The 17,769-nt window shown below is 41.2% G+C and overlaps 1 protein-coding gene and 1 long non-coding RNA gene across 8 annotated transcripts in view; both read left to right on the top strand.

Moving 5' to 3' along the window:
• Positions 1-4,717, top strand: LOC148738229 (uncharacterized). Its single transcript, XR_015997028.1, has 2 exons — positions 1-2,760; positions 3,160-4,717. It is a non-coding gene; the product is annotated as an uncharacterized LOC148738229 (long non-coding RNA).
• The window catches only part of LOC148738228 (uncharacterized), a 33,213-nt gene that overhangs the window by 12,410 nt on the left and 3,034 nt on the right, over positions 1-17,769 (top strand). For 6 of the 7 annotated variants that reach the window (XR_015996983.1, XM_088750153.1, XM_088750151.1 and 3 more), the window contains 2 exons: positions 12,788-12,916; positions 13,476-17,480. Coding sequence is in view for 6 of the 7 variants with exons in the window: in XM_088750153.1 (XP_088606279.1) it covers positions 12,788-12,916; positions 13,476-17,453 (4,107 nt within the window). In the remaining variant the exon portion in view is untranslated. The remainder of the gene's footprint in view (positions 1-12,787; positions 12,917-13,475; positions 17,481-17,769) is intronic. The other variant, XM_088750154.1, reaches the window with a different exon arrangement.

Raw genomic sequence — 17,769 nt, forward strand, 5'->3', positions numbered from 1 at the left:
TTTGACGAATTAGTAATTAACAGTTATTCCACGAGCGCGCGTTGGATATAAGATGATAGATAGCTAAACAGGTGCGTAGCGCCGAGTTGGCTATAATCATCTCTTATCCAACAAGCGCGAGTGGAATAGTTGTTTTATTAAGAACATTAAATTAAATTATTAGATTTTATTAAATTTTTAGCTTCCTTTTAATTTTAAGCTGAGACGTACGCTTCCCATATTTGTAGATTATGGTATATTGGCTGATATACCATAATGGCTAAGCCAATAAAAAGTCTTGAATTGCATTATCCAAAGATCAAGTTTTTAATAAAAGGTCATATTGCAGATGGAGATTTACTCAGTTACCTGAGTCAAAAAGTGTAAAGTAGACGTTTCGCATATGATGTTGAATGCGATGAGTATAAAGACGCAGGTTATACAGTAACTTGTAATTTAGACGGTATACATGTCCGACAACATATTCCGCTTGAGTGTCATTGTCAGAGAAAACCCAGCAATGCCAAAAGATGGGGGTTGGCCGATTTTCCTGAAACTCGCAGCATTTAAAACCAATCTGATAAGATTGAGATTCGTGGTATTTAGACAAATGTCAAGTTTTTCACTCCCGAGATTGACCACCTCTCCACTTTTGCCCCAGGGGCCCCCTAAAATCACTCGAAAAAGGTCAACTTGGGAGTGTTATAAATGAATCTTCCCAACACATCTGGTATGCAGTACTTTTCTTTTTTTAAGCTTATCTACCACATTTTAACATGATGGGTGTTTTAAAACAAATTTTAAGTCAAATGACTGTTTTTCCAAAGCTTTGTAATCTTGGCAGGTAGCTTGTGCCTAGCCACATAACGGATTTCTGGGATTTTGAAATCATTTTTTTTCAAAATTGCGGTTATTTCTTTTTTTGATTCTGTACCATTTCATAACAATCCGTACCCTTTTTTATCATTAAAAATAATTTATTGATAGGCACAAGAGACTCCTTTGACACAATTTCTGTTTAAAAATGTCCAAAATCGCTTTTTAATTTTTCCCCGCGAAATTAAATTACGCGGAAACTGTACACAATAAATGACATTGCAGCATGCAAGCACTTTTTTCCGGTAATGTAAAGTATCATATGATCAATATCTAATTCGTATAAATAAACCGAAATATCATCCAAAGTTGTATGACACAGACGTATCCCAATTCACGATTTAGGTCCTTTTTACTTAACTCCTTGCGCCATTTCTTTTGTTAAAGAAATGGAACAATCTTGTCTTCGTTACATAGAGTGTACTAAATCACGTAAACATGCTGCACTGAAAACCAGTTAGAAAGACGTTAGGCAATGTGCACTTTTAAAAATTAGTGTTTTTAGTAGTCATATCGTTCTCAAGTGACCCTATTACAAAATGAAATGGGAAAAATGTCCTAGAACAGTTATAAACTGTATATGGATACGTCGATCGCGGATGTCAACACTCAACTACTTCTAAGTACCAGTTATACAAATTTAACATGCTTATTTTTGATATGAGCGAGACTTAGCGTAAGCATTAATGGCTCGGTGTAGGCCCGTTTTCTTGAATAGCTACCGGCTGTTTGCAGCTCTAACGCCGTGCAGGTCTCTCTCAACTGTTCTACCTTCAGCGAACTGAGCTTTCCGGCGTGCAAAAGTGCGCAAACGTTTACTGCTTCGAGCTGAATAGGGTGTTCAGAACTTTCCATATCCTTGTGCACTTCTTGGCGTATCGCCTGAATAGAGTCCTCTGATTGAAGGGCTTCAAGGTCTTCATCTGCAAACTCTTCCTCTTGGTTCTCATCAGGCAGCCTTTCGCGCTGTATCGCGGACGTTCGTGAAAAAAAGTTGCTTATTTGTTGGGCGGTCCTTCATTCCTCCAGCTTAAATTGTAGCTTTCCACTACCATTCCTAACACAGTTCATCTCTCTGGCCACTTGAGCTGGATCGGCCTTTTGCCCCACAGCAGCACCTTGGCTGAATTTCTGTATAAGAAAGATCTTTACTTTCTCTTGCATTCTTGGAACCCTCTTAGTCGTTTTCAGAGCCCAGCCCTCACTCCGACATTCCATGGTTTTTGAAAGTCCTGCTTTCTCAAAATCAATGCGTTGTGTTTCCCCTATCGCCACATGTACCTCTGTAACTCGGCTGGCCTACTTCTTTCTTGCTGTGTCCTAAACTGACTCACAATCAGCTGCACACACATGTTTTCCGGTGTCCATGTGGACCCCCGCCTCCTGCTGAGTCTTGAATGTCAGCACACAGATGCTCTCATAGCAAAAAAAGATTTCGCCTCTTAGAGTTGGCGTATGGCTTACCGAACCAAGGTTGGTGCTACGTGGACTAAACTCCTTCAGAACTTTCGAACCAGTTTCGCCCTGTGAAATAACCTCTAAGTAACTATAAGACAAAAATCTGCCAGGCCCATCGTTGAATGCTCGCTAAACGCGTATTCCTTTCTTCTTAAAATAAAAGTTAGTTAGGAGATTGATGCCTTGTATTTTGTTAGCAGTACTTTCTTTGGTGGGGTCTACTTGAACAACAGCTGCCCTGACTCCTTTTACCCCTCCATTCGACTCGAGCGCCGTCTTCATGTCTTCTGCAGTGATGACCCATCGTCGTACATGTGCCTTCATTTGTGCCGTCTTTCGATCTCAAATGTCTTTTCCTGACGAAGGCTCTGAGGAATTATAACGCAGTACCTTTACACTGGTTCATTGACTAATGAGTGGAAAACTGAGAAAAAGAAATCCGCTATGGTAACAACCTGCCGAACGAATAATCAATGATGTGTCGAAAGTTAAATCCAGTTAATAGTAGCGTATAACTTATGTGTTCTTCTATTTATTGTCATGTGTTTCTGTTTCTGTATTTTATCTCATACTGTCATTTCTGCTTTACTGATTTAATATCTAATTTCTGTTTCTTGTATATTTATTGAATCGTTTGTTGAGCCGAATTTTATTTTAGATGTCTTAGCGTCCACACACTACCCGCCGAGACTAGCTCTGCTATTTGTGGGTAGTGCGTCATTATGCCAAGTGTCATGTCATGTCCTGTCTGATTACAATAAAATACAATACAATATAATACAATACCTGCGTTATCAGATCTCAGATAGGCATTCTCAATTTGGGGTGACTCTTCACGGTTTTCAGGAGATGTTCTATAATAGAGGATACAGCGAAGCTGTTCTGCGTGCAGTTATCAAAGATATGAACAAAGCATTCAACTTGAAATGTCTGCACCTGCTTCGTGATCAGAGCGTTCACAAGCCAACGGCGGTCTCTTTTTCCGAAGAACTCACCCATCCGCTCTCTGTAACGTTGTGGGAAGTATTTCATGGCCCAGTCCATCACGACTAAACATAATTTCAAATCAAGCTGATGAAGAACATATTGTTTTCCCTCTTCTTGTTTTACAGTGCGAAGCAAATGCGTCTTCCAATCCCGGATAGACATCATGCATAGTTCGCATTCGTGGCTTAACTGCCATCTCTGCCCTTTTGAAATTTTAACACGGTTTATCTCAGATTCAATTTCCTTGAAAAGTTCCTCAAAGGACTCGCATTTCTCACAGTTGATGTCATGTTCGTGCTCATATGTACCCTGCCAGTTGGTGTGACTTGGGTCACTCAGTGCATATTTATTGCGGTGATCAGCACAGGTTTCCTCTCGGCCAACGTGAGAATGGTGTTGTTTAGTATCTGCCTTTTCATTTGCTGTTCTTCAATTTCATCAAACAATATGCTGATTTCCGCCTCTGGAACGCTTTGTTGGGATGACTGGGACGTTGTCGTACAACGCTCTTCCACATCATCTGATGTTAACAAAACGTACTTATCTTCTTCCTGAGGTGGCTGTGCAAAGACATCTGCTTCAACAGCTGGCCCAACTACAGACTAAAATTTAAAAACAAAAGGGATATTTACTATAATTGAATTGTTTCTTTATTTTGTGACGAGGTTCCTGTGGATGTAAGGATACAGAAAACCCGCTGTCAATAAACTGAATCTTCCAAAATGTATATTTCTGTTATCCAAACTGACTCCTCAGTCCTTTAATAGTTCGGCTGATAACAGAAAAGTATGCAAGATGAAGGAGTGAAAGCTGTCTCGGTTCTACCGATCCCAGCATGCATTTTATGCTTTATTATCTTTCAGCTATATATCGTGGGCAGGTAAAATAGCCTTTTGAGTGTCGCTTGACCTGTTGGCAGTTTCTTCATCGCGCAGTCGGTAATGCTTTCCTCGACATTAGCTAAAACAAAAAATGTCACAAAACATAAGATCTCGGCAGAATTTATTTCATCCAGTTGACGTATATAGTACATGTACATAAAGGGAGCTTAGTTGACAATAAAAGAAATATATTTTGTATTCTCAGTTTTTCCACTTTAGGTATGATTTGTTCACTCCTCTACTGGTTACAGGGTTTTCAGTCCGATTTTTACTGTACTTAAGGAGACTTTTACATCTGTTTCCTTTTAGCTACAGAAATGGTGCATTAATTTAGCATGTCACAGTAACCAAAATTTAACTACCGTATGTATCTAAAGGTGACCCAGTTTTACCTTTAAAGTTCTTCTTTTTAATGATTTGAAATAAACGTAAAGTTTGATTGAAGTTTAACTCTGGGTATCTTAATCCTCAAGATCACAGAATGCATCGGAAGTAAACAAATTGAAGAAAGGGAAAAAAAAAAAAAAAAAAAAGAATCACTGATAGCAAAAACGAAAAGAAGGCCGGACTTTATCTTTGTAGTATGAGTATTATCCAGGGCCACAAGTAGATAATTGCAGTACTTTTTTCCTTAATCTCAACACGGATGATCGTTGTATACAGCGCTAGTTCCTGGCCTTCCTCCCTGGGGCACCTTTCCCTTTTGTTGAGGTTCGTGTAGGATTACACTTGGAAAAGCACCTTGGCCAAATGTGAACAGAATGCATTGACTTGGGCCTCGTCAGGAAAAAAATTATGAAAGAAACGTGTGATTATGACTGTGAATCAAGCAATTTTGCCATGTGGAAATCGTCACCAAATTGAAATAGCACACTAATTACTTTTTGCAGTGAAATATACCCATACCTGGTATGGTTTTTGCTTGTGATAAAATCTTACTGAAACGATTTGAGAATATTTTTCGTGGCCAACACCGTTCTATGAAGAGTAAAAATACAGTCTTCCCACAATAAAGATTAATAGATGGATGTCTTTTTGTATCTTTAGTCAACACGTAGTTTGTGGAAAAAGATTGAAATGTTCCACAACAAATTCGTCACGGTTTATACTGAGTGTTTATATCATTAACGTCACGATAAAAACACGGCGCAATTATAGAAATGTTTACGGAACAAAACAAAGCTTGTGAAGGTATAGTCTGATCGTCCGGGTGAGTGTAGTCCTGAGAAGGACTGTTGTCGGTGGCAGTGACTGACGTTTCGACAACCTGTGCGGAAGTCATCATCAGAGTCAAGTGAATGATTGTTGTCAGTAGAATGTTTTTATTCCAGTTCGTGTGAAATGATCGGTTGGTTTTGCCGTGATGTTATTGGCTGTAAGACTCAAGTGACGTAAGTCAGTCGTGATTGGTCTGTTTCGGTCTGTCGGTAAAGTTAGGTTGTTCTTTTTCGGTCGTTTGTGATGTTTATGTCGTGAATGAGTCGTTTGTATGGGGCGGGTAGTTGTTGACATCTGTTTAGGGGAGTCTGTTCTAAGTTAGTAAACCAGCTTTCCAGAGTCAGTCGTTGAAAATAGTCAGTGCTGTAGGTTAGGCATTGCGCAGAGTCCCAGTCAATGTTGTGGTTGGTAAGTCGATGGTGTTCAGCAATGTGATTGCTGACATCACCTTTCCTCGTCGCCCGTCTGTGTTCAGTCAGTCTTGTTGTGAGGTTTCTGCCAGTCTCACCGATGTAGGAGGCTTGGCAGTCGGAACAATTGATCTGATCTGTGACTATACCTTCACATGTTACCCCCGGGTTCAAACCATTTACCGCAAAACAAAGCTTCCTGTATAAAGGCAAATCTACGCAAGTTCAAATCACCCTTGACACAAAAGCTCGCCAACCTCACTGGTATTTTTCCCGTTTGTAAAATACGGTTTATACTGAGTGTTTATATCATTAATTATATCTAGTACAGCTTTTGGGTCGACTATAGGTTGGACGTTCTTAAACTCGTAACAGTGTGATGTTAAATGCAAATTAAGCCATAAATACTAAAAGAATCTTTGGCATGATATTTAAGTAAATTTTACTTACCGGATCCTATGGACCACTTTCATAGATGGCTGCCGGATTAACATTCTTTTGTTTAAATTTAAATTAGCCCTTCTGGCCTCGTTCTCCAGTACAAAATTCAAAAGAATACATTATCTCATGCGAGGCCAGAAGGGCTAATTTGAATTGAAACAAAAGAATATTAATCCGGCAGCCATTTATGAAAGTGGTCTATTGGTACTACAATATTATGTGAAACAAATATTTCCTTTGATACCGTGAAATTGACACGACGTGGGTCCTTTACTTGTTTATGTTGACCTTCTTGCAATGGTTAGAAACTTCAATCTAGTCCAAAAAACGAAAAACGAGTTTTTTGGCCTCTGAAGGTGGGAAGTAACCTTAAGTCAAATCATAACAATGTAAAATACACAGTTTACGTTCATGACCAGGCAATAATCCGTAGCTCTTACCCCGAAAGCATTTTCGCAGGAAATATTCATGTAATTTCTGTCAGGTAAGCTGTGTTCATGCGTATATTTTTTATACATTATGAGCTTCAAATTAATTGTAAGTACAGTATTGAAGTTTCCTTGTTCTTAGACTGAATTATATGAAAACAAAATGATTAAAAATGCAGTTTCATTAAAAAGTAGAATATTTTACAACTGATCAATTTTGGCAGAAAAATAGCTCTAAGAGCAACCTTGAACCTTTTTTAGAAATAATTGTGTCAAAGGAGTTTCTTGTGCCTATCCAAAAATCCTTGGTAGTGATTGGGAAAGGTATGGACCGTTACAAAATGGTATTGAATAGGAAATAAAAAACCGCACTTCAAAAAAAACTGTTTTAAAGCACCCATAATGTTAAGAATGAGGTAGATAAGCCTCTTAAAAGCTGATTTACCGTAAGTTTGTCGGGAATATACATTTTCAGTACCGCAAAGTTAGCCTTTTGTCAAGTGATTTAAAGGGCCCTCAGCGCCAAAAAGTAGAGGGGTGGTCAATCTCGGGAGTGAAAAGCCTGACTTTCGTCTAAATACCACGAATCTTAATCTTACATCTTACAGCATCAACCTTATTTTTTAATTTTTAAAAAAAAATTTTAAATATAGACTAGTGAGCGTTTCGTCTAACTGTCGTAGACTTCTTCAGGGAGTTTTACAAGTATAAACGCTTGTATTTATAAGCCAAAGTTACAGGGGCCGATGACTGTAAAGGCTTAACCGGACTTACGAACAGGAACAGGCGAAGTTGTGAAAAATTTAACACGTGTAAAGCCAGGTTTACATATAATCGCAGACGATCGCAGGTGATCGCGCAATCGCTGAAACCACTCAACCGAAGATCGCGAATCGCTTGTTCAGGATCGCAACCTGTCGCAGCGATCGATCATCGACGCCAAGGACGCTGAACTTTTAATAGGTGTTAACATTCTGCTTCTGTTGTCTCTACTTCAACGGAGATTCGCTGCTAGGTCGAAGAAGACATGTTGCTTCTGGGTGCGGAAAGTCCTAAAGCGATTGAACAAACAATCGTATTTTCTAATTTCTTCCATAGACTGTTCGTGTCAATTTCGCCTTCCATCTTGTCAAAACACCGTGTGATACACGAGTAAAGCTTGATAAACAATCGGTTGTCATGGCATCATGCCGCTTGCAGTGCTGGAAAACATAGCATTATGGGACACATTTCAATCGCATGATCAGAGAACTTTGTTCACATTCATCGCACTCGATCGGAGACGATCGCAATCGATCGCACGAATAGAACATGGTTCTATTCCTGCGATCGCGATCGCACACGATCGCAGAGCTGTTCACATATAATCGCAGACGATCGCTGGCGATCGAGTGCTATCGTCTGCACTATATGTGAATATGTGAACCAGGCTTAAGGCAAGGTGAGAAAAATATTTTGGGGGCCATAGTTGTAGCTAAAACCGTGGCCCCCAAAAAACTTACTTACATAGATTACGTATTGTCGCAGTTTTCTTGTAACACACAGTACAATATAAGTCTGGCAGAATATTACTGATAACCTTCTTAATACGGGCATGACTGCAGTTGAACGAAGTCTTGAAGACAGGAGTCCTGCGTGGCCGAGATCTATGTTTAGGTGGCCGGGAGATCCATTTCTCCCTGTCATGGTAACGCATACCGTGAAACAGCGGCAGTAAAAACTTAAATGGATAGCCTCTAAGTCGCAGTCGCTTCCAAAACTGATCCCTAGTCTCGAAGAAAGACTTAAAGGAAAAACTGTTTCTAGCATATCTCATAAGCTCCCCTTTTATAAAAGCTTTCTTGTTGCTAGAGGGGTGAAACGACTCGAATGGTATGTAGAGACATTTGTTAAGAGCCTTCTGATACGTAGAAAATTGCAGCACGCTTGGGAAATTATCGTTAAACAGACAAATATCTAGAAAAAAAAGGCTGCTGTCGCTAATACCGACAATGAGTAAGCTTGATTCGATCATTTTTGGTATTAAGAGCACCAAGAAATTTCAGGAGGGTATCCCTGGGTCCACACCAAATGGCAAAAAAGTCATCAATGAAACGCCTGTAGAGCACGAGAAATTGAGAGTACTGTTCCACAATATCTTTTTCGTGGAAATACATAAAGCGTTTGCGACTGTGACGGCAAAAGGAGTGCCCATAGCAATACCAAACATTTGGTGAAAAATATCCGGACTGAATTCAGATGATAAATAGTTATTGTCGAATACAATTCTGGCAAGCTCAGTCAGTAGTGGAGTTTCGGGAGCCCTTTCTTCGCCAAGGAGCAAGTCGAGAGCCACAAAGGCTTTTTTAGTGTCTACGTTGAGATATAACGATGGAAAATTCGCGGTGACAAGAAGACAGCTTGATTTAGGCAAGACTGTGCTCTCAAGTAATTGAATAAGCTCACAAGAAGCCCTAACGACCGTAGGCAAATGTATAACGGGCTTAATAAGCTCCTCAACAAAAATACTAATTGGCCTAGTGATATATGAATGGGAAGCAGCAATTGGTCTTCCCATCATGGGGTCTTTATGAACTTTAGAGATGATGTAGAACTTAGCCGGGTTTATAAAATTATCGAAACTATGCAAAAGCGAGCAACATTAGCGGAGATAAATCTGCTGTAAATAGACATGAGCCTTTCGCGAGAATTAATTACATAAGTACGATTAGCATACCAATCCTGTTGCGTGACTTTGCGGTATGACAGCTCGTCATGCAAATGTCTGAGTATCTCCGCTTCAACGCAGTCCGTTGACAGAAGAGCTGGTCCAGGCTTTTTATCCGTGGGCAGAATTTTAATGCCAGGATTGGATTTCCACTCGTGGAGGTCTTCTCGCGCTTGCTTCGAGAGATTGTTTCTCCAGTGCGGCTTTTCAGCCGTGATGCTCTTTTGTAACTCTTTGCGAAGCGCTAAGAGCTTGTCTTTAAGATCTGGGTTTTCCCTCAATGGAATCCAGCCAGTTGGAACGTACAATCTGGGATTGAAATCACTGCTTTGAGGTTGTTTGGAAAACTTATCTTGGAGGCAAACTCTTCGGCAAAAGTCTTGAATTTGCTGGTCGAACTGAGGAACAGTCGGAGGTCGCAGGGAAGGTCTGAACTTCAGGCCTAGGCCCAGAACTTTAGAGTGCCGCTTAGTCAGCTCAACAGAGGTAAAGTTGTGGATTTCCGAGTTTCGTGGAAGCAGGTCAAATAGTGGTCGATTTGCCATCTTAAATAACCATCTCTGGAGTGTAGAACGTCTGTCTATTTTACGTGGCTTGAACCTTTGCCTCGGGCGTCTTTTGACGGCGTTCGAGAATTGTTAGAACTTGATCTTGACCTTTGGCGTTGGTTGGCCTTTCGTTGTTCGGGTCGGCTTTTCCGCGGGTACTGATTTTTTACCATTGCGCTTGGCACCGGTTTTAGTATTTTGCTTTCCATGAAGACCGGAGTGGACGATAGATACTTTGCGCTGTCGACTTGTGTGGACTCGGTTTGTTGTGCCAGAGGAAGACGGAGTTCGTTTCGAACGATCTCTCGGATCGAAGTTTCCGAAGGCACGAAACCCTCGCTAATGTCCATGTGAACAAGACTTTTATGCTTTTCCTTGCGGTCAATCTCCGCTTGAAGAGCTTTAGAAGCTCTAGAGACTGCACTGTCTTTGGAAAGCTCTTCTGCGAAGGCTGAAGCGGCGACACAGAGGCTGCTAACCTGATCTTCCGAAATATCGGTTTTCCGGAGCTCAACCGTCCATCGCGCAATCGTCCCTTCGGTATTTGCAGTAGTGAAACGAACGGCCTCCTGATGGACTTTCACCTCAGCGCAGAGATGATCTTTAGCAGCTTCCAACAGCTTCAATTCTGCCTCGCGAACAATGTCGTCAAATATGGCTTGAAGCTCGTCAACATTATGTCCTTTGGCTTCTTGGATTTTCTTGATCCTAAGACCAGATGTAGTAGTGCCTTGGCCCGCGTGAGTCTTTAGCAAATTGATTCTAGCTTGGAGAGAGGAGTAGGCTTTCTCGGCATCTGCTCGCATTCAAACTGTCCTTTGGAGGATGGTTTCGATAGTGGGGTCGAGTCTGGAGTAACTGCTTACTGGACGTGGTAGCTCTGGATCAAACAAGGCTGAAGATCGGCGGCGTTTTGGTCCGTAGCGACTGTCACCAGTTTTGTTCGCCATGTGGCTTCCTCTAGTGTTGACTTGAACAGTTTTTTAAACATAGACTAGTGAGCAGCACTTCTGCGAACAGTAGTTGTAAAACTTCTTTTATTTTCCGACGCGTTTCGTCTACCTGTCGTAGACTTCTCCAGAGCTAAAACCGTGGCCCCCAAACTATTTTTCTCACCTTGCCTTACACGTGTTAACTTTTTCACAAATTTTCCCAACTTCCCCCGTTCCTGTTCGTAAGTCCGGCCAAGCCTTTACGGTCATCGGCCCCTGTAACTTTGGCTTATAAATACAGGCGTTTAGTTATACCTGTAAAACTCCCTAAAGAAGTCTACGACAGTTAGACTAAACGCGTCTGAAAATAAAATAAGTTTTACAACTATTGTTCGCAGAAGTACTGCTCAGTAGTCTATATTTAAAAAAAATTAATTAAAAACATGTACATCTCATTTACCAAGCTTTAATAAAACCTCACTTTGATTACTGTGACATTGTTTGGGGTAGCTGTGGGAAAACGCTACAAGAAAAACTGCGGAATAGAGGAGCCCGTATGTTGATATTCTCTAACTATAATGCTGATGCAACTGAGCTACTCGAACTTTTAGGGTGGAAAAATCTTGCACGCCAGCAGGAAAGTCATAAAGCCATCGTGATGTAGAGATGTCTGCACGGGCTAGCTCCAGAGTATCTGTATTCAACGTTTACGTGGCGTGACTGTGCTTATGACCTCAGGGACTCTGAAAGTAAGCTCAATGTTCCCTTGCCGTGCACTAATTATTACAGAAAAAGCTTTGGATACAATGGTGCCACATTATGGAACAGTCTACCATGCAATATAAGGAACACAGAGTCTCTAGCCTAAGGGGTATTTAAGGTTACTGTGCACCTTTAGGGGTGTCCCGCGTGCAAGCGATGTAGCGCGTCTGGTTTAAACTATAGATATCTAAACCCCATATCAAATTAAAGCTTATAGGACTGGCTATCAGACTATACCAAAATTTTTTTAAAAAATCAATTGTCGAATTTTTTCACGACTCATAAATGCGAGCGCCCGAATCACCTTTTAAGAGCTACAAGTCAAAGGGAATTTCTTCAATTGCTCTCAAATTTTGACAGTCGCTAGTTTTACATATAAACAACAAAAACGTGTGTTCGAATATTTTATTTCTAAATACAATTTTTTCAAGAGCGATTTTTGTACGATCACTCCACATTTTTTTAATCCTATTTCGAAAATGTTCTGTAACTTTTCACTGAGATTGAATATGGCAAATCGCAAACACCTTTTTTAGTGCTTTGGCCGCGGAAACGGTGGAACACATTATATAAGCAAAAACAAAATTCGCTTTGACATGTAACGTTCAAAAGGTGATTCGGGCACTTGCATTTACAGGTTGTGAAAAATTCGACCATTAATTTTTATCAAAATTTTTGGTATAGTCTGCAGCTGATAGCCAGTCCTATAAGCTTTAATTTGATACCGGAGTTTAGATATCTACAGTTTAAAGCGGACGCGCTACATCGCTTGCACGCGAGACACCCCTAAAGGTGCACGGTAACCTTAAACGTAAGATCAACGACATTCTTCAAGTCTAACGCACCGCATTCACGGAAAACAGCTTTTAGTGTTATAGTAAGCAGTTTGAATTTAAAATATCTTGAAGGATATAGTGGTGCTGAAAGCGCCGCTGTTACCGCTGCTGCTGCTTCTACTACTCCTGCCATTACCACTACTAGTGATAGAAGTAGTACAAGTTGAAATAGTTCTGGTTTTATTACTTTTAGCTCTCGTGGCTTCTTTTAATTCCATCAGGATGAATGGTAGAATGAGCCTGGTTAAGTTTGTTTTCATTGTGCAAAAGAAAATGAACCGAAACCCCTTTTATGAGACAATTCTTTGACTCGAACTTGTAAAGATTGAGAACAACAAGATGTTACTTGATTTGTGGACTCAATGTGTAAGTGAGCAAACTGATGGAACAGATGAATCAGGAACGAAACAAGAAGTAAAGATTAGCCATGAAAAATACAGCGCAAAAAGCGAGGTTAGTGGACAGTTACGACATTAAAATTTCATTGAAAACAAGAAGTAACATGGAAAAAGACGTTTCATTGATGGGATTCCATGCAAGAGGACCAGTTCGATGTTTCCATAGACATAAGAAAGCAGTTCTTACGTCTATGATGTCTGAAGTGTGTTTATAATCTATGACATTTTGGCAGCTGTATTTTACAGAAGTCATTAGCCGTGCGCTGTTCTCTTATTAGTTTTTACTCTGAGCTATTGACTATTTAAAATGATTGAATTAAATTATGGAATTTTCTTAGACCCCAAAGTTAAGTTTACGCTTAGCTTCAAAGATATTATCATTAATAAACCTCGAGGGACGATGACTGTGCAAAAGCAGTTTTCGTCTTGAAAATACTCAAAGAGAAATTTCCTCACCTACCAGCTGAGGTTGGTATAATAAATCGAGTTCAACCATATAGACACACAAGTCTGGCTCCTATGGTTGGCCATTAGAAAAAGGAAGTTGAGGATACGTAGGCCAAGAGGTACAAAGGTAAATGAATGATTTGAACATTTCCAACTTCAAACCATAGGAGAAACAAAGCAACAAAGACCTACCTCCAACAGCTGTCCAAAGGGTCCTCCTCTATGCTATTGCAGTGGGGGACGAAGCTTTAAAAGGAAAGTGTTACTGCAATCTCGGATGTGATTATCGTAGGCTAGGAGATTTCAAAAGAGCCATCCAGTATCATGAACGTCATCTAAAAATTGCCAAAGAAGTCGGAGACAAGGCTGGAGAGGGAAAGAGTTACGGTAATCTCGGCAATGCTTATCGACGCCTAGGAGATTTCGAAAAAGCCATCCAGTATCATGAACGTCATCTAAAAATTGCCAAAGAAGTGGGAGACAAGGCTGGAGAGGGAAAGAGTTACTGTAATCTCGGCAATGCTTATCGACGCCTAGGAGATTTCGAAAGAGCCATCCAGTATCATGAACGTCATCTAAAAATTGCCAAAGAAGTGGGAGACAAGGCTGGAGAGGGAATGAGTTACGGTAATCTCGGCAATGCATATCACAGCCTAGGAGATTTCGAAAGAGCCATCCAGTATCATGAACGTCATCTAAAAATTGCCAAAGAAGTGGGAGACAAGGCTGCAGAGGGAATCAGTTACGGTAATCTCGGCAATGCATATCACAGCCTAGGAGATTTCGAAAGAGCCATCCAGTATCATGAACGTCATCTAAAAATTGCCAAAGAAGTGGGAGACAAGGCTGGAGAGGGAATGAGTTACGGTAATCTCGGCAATGCTTATCACAGCCTGGGAGATTTCGAAAGAGCCATCCAGTATCATGAACGTCATCTAAAAATTGCCAAAGAAGTGGGAGACAAGGCTGGAGAGGGAATGAGTTACGGTAATCTCGGCAATGCTTATCGACGCCTAGGAGATTTCGAAAGAGCCATCCAGTATCATGAACGTCATCTAAAAATTGCCAAAGAAGTGGGAGACAAGGCTGGAGAGGGAAAGAGTTACTGTAATCTCGGCAATGCTTATCGACGCCTAGGAGATTTCGAAAGAGCCATCCAGTATCATGAACGTCATCTAAAAATTGCCAAAGAAGTGGGAGACAAGGCTGGAGAGGGAATCAGTTACGGTAATCTCGGCAATGCTTATCACAGCTTAGGAGATTTCGAAAGAGCCATCCAGTATCATGAACGTGATCTAAAAATTGCCAAAGAAGTGGGAGACAAGGCTGGAGAGGGAAAGAGTTACTGTAATCTCGGCAATGCCTATCACAGCCTAGGAGATTTCGAAAGAGCCATCCAGTATCATGAACGTCATCTAAAAATTGCCAAAGAAGTGGGAGACAAGGCTGGAGAGGGAATGAGTTACTGTAATCTCGGCAATGCTTATCACAGCCTAGGAGATTTCGAAAGAGCCATCCAGTATCATGAACGTCATCTAAAAATTGCCAAAGAAGTGGGAGACAAGGCTGAAGAGGGAAAGAGTTACGGTAATCACGGCAATGCTTATCACAGCCTAGGAGATTTCGAAAGAGCCATCCAGTATCATGAACGTCATCTAAAAATTGCCAAAGAAGTGGGAGACAAGGCTGAAGAGGGAAAGAGTTACGGTAATCACGGCAATGCTTATCACAGCCTAGGAGATTTCGAAAGAGCCATCCAGTATCATGAACGTCATCTAAAAATTGCCAAAGAAGTGGGAGACAAGGCTGGAGAGGGAAAGAGTTACTGTAATCTCGGCAATGCTTATCGACGCCAAGGAGATTTCGAAAGAGCCATCCAGTATCATGAACGTCATCTAAAAATTGCCAAAGAAGTGGGAGACAAGGCTGGAGAGGGAAAGAGTTACTGTAATCTCGGCAATGCTTATGACAGCCTAGGAGATCTCGAAAGAGCCATCCAGTATCATGAACGTGATCTAAAAATTACCAAAGAAGTGGGAGACAAGGCTGGAGAGGGAGTGAGTTACGGTAATCTCGGCAATGCTTATCGACGCCTAGGAGATTTCGAAAGAGCCATCCAGTATCATGAACGTCATCTAAAAATTGCCAAAGAAGTGGGAGACAAGGCTGGAGAGGGAAACAGTTACGGTGATCTCGGCAATGCTTATCACAGCCTAGGAGATTTCGAAAGAGCCATCCAGTATCATGAACGTCATCTAAAAATTGCCAAAGAAGTGGGAGACAAGGCTGGAGAGGGAATGAGTTACGCTAATCTCGGCAATGGTTATAACAGGCTAGGAGATTTCGAAAGAGCCATCCAGTATCATGAACGTCATCTAAAAATTGCCAAAGAAGCGGGAGACAAGGCTGGAGAGGGAAACAGTTACGGTAATCTCGGCAATGCTTATCACAGCCTAGGAGATTTCGAAAGAGCCATCCAGTATCATGAACGTCATCTAAAAATTGCCAAAGAAGTGGGAGACAAGGCTAGAGAGGGAATGAGTTACTGTAATCTCGGCAATGCTTATCACAGCCTAAGAGATTTCGAAAGAGCCATCCAGTATCATGAACGTGATCTAAAAATTGCCAAAGAAGTGGGAGACAAGGCTGGAGAGGCAACGAGCTACCACAATCTTGGCAATGAGTATTGGAGGTTGGGCGACCTAGAAAGAGCTGCCAACCTCTTTCATTCTTGTGTGCTAATCTGTGATGCTATCCGAGCTAGTTTACGTTTGAAAGATGATTGGAAGATTAGCTACCGCAACATGCAAAGGAACGCATATAATTCTTTGTGGCGTGTTCATTTAAAACAAAATCAAGTTTTGGATGCACTTCTATTTGCTGAACAAGGACGTGCACAGGCGCTCAATGACCTTATTTGCTTTAATTATGGGGCGGGAGAGACACAACTTCAGCCTCGCACACCACCCGCTTGTGATTTCGATGTTCTTGCAGGCGGTGCTCCATCAAATACAGTTTTTATGGCGGTAGATGATACGGAACGCAAGATATACTATTGGTTTGTTAACAGTGCTCAAGATATGCAATTAAGAAGTATTGAGATAAGTAATTATGACCTCTTCAAAGACGCCAATACTTTTATTGAAAGCTTAGTAAACACAGTGTCAAGAGAGTGTAAAAGAGGTGTTATTAAATGCGAAAATCGTTCTCTCGATGAGCCCTGCAATGAGGAATCGATGAAGAAAAGGTCAGGTCATGCTGATATCTTTCCTAAATGCTCACCGAACACAGCTTTGCGGAGGTTGTATGACGTTATCATTGAGCCGATTGCTGATCTCATCAATGGCAATCAAGTTATCTTTGTTCCTGAGAGCTCGTTGTGGTTAGTCCCTTTTGCAGCATTAATGAATTCTGAGTCAAACTATCTCTGTGACTCTTTTCGAGTTCGAACGATTCCATCTCTGACTACTCTGAGGTTGATTAACGATTACCCAGACGACTTCCACAGTAACAAGGGTGCTTTACTCGTGGGTGATCCATGTCTGGAGGAGGTTCTTCTCAAGGGGAAGAAGCTCCATCAACTGCCATGTGCAAGAAAAGAAGTAGCGATGATCGGGAGAATCCTTGGCGCTGATCCTCTTATTGGCGAAGAAGCAAAAAAAGATGAGGTATTGAGACGACTTCCCTCTGTTACGTTGGTGCACTTTGCAGCACATGGCTCAATGAAAACAGGCGAAATTGCTTTGGCGCCACGAAGTGCCTGCTCATCACAGCCCTTTCAAGAGGAGGATTTTATTCTAACAATGAAGAATGTGCTGGATACTCGCATACGAGCAAGGCTGGTTGTGCTGAGTTGTTGTCACAGTGCTCGTGGAGAGATTAAGGCCGAGGGAGTGGTTGGAATTGCAAGAGCGTTTTTAGGTGCAGGTGCTCGCTCTGTTCTTGTGTCGCTGTGGGCGATTGACGACGAGGCTACTCTTGAGTTTATGAAATATTTCTATGAAGAACTGGTCACTGAGAAGCTGGCCAGTGAAGCTCTTAACCAAGCTATGAAGAGCATGAAAGAGTCTGGAAAGTTCAGCGAGGTGCAGTACTGGGCACCCTTCGTACTCATTGGGGACGACATCAGACTTGAATTAAATTAAAGATAACAGTCTTGGATATTGTCGAATGTAAGTAGGTCAATATTAATTAATGATGTATTTTAAAGTAAGCCCAGAGCATGTTTGTAGGAAGTAGGTGTAGACTTCAACCAAGAGATGATTTTTAAAAAAAGAAAATTTATTCCACGTTCACTTTCACGTGGAAAGTCACCCACGTTTGAATCTTTTAGTAAGTTATCTTGCCACGGTATATGTTTATGCCTGTCAGTTTTAGTGAGAGAGCAGGTAACTGGAATGGCTCTTATGTCTTCAAAGATGATATGTTTTTAGTTACGGAATCACAACGTATAATTTGAAA

This window comes from Stylophora pistillata, chromosome 2, assembly GCF_964205215.1.
Source record: "Stylophora pistillata chromosome 2, jaStyPist1.2, whole genome shotgun sequence".
Classification (NCBI taxonomy): Eukaryota; Metazoa; Cnidaria; class Anthozoa; order Scleractinia; family Pocilloporidae; genus Stylophora; species Stylophora pistillata.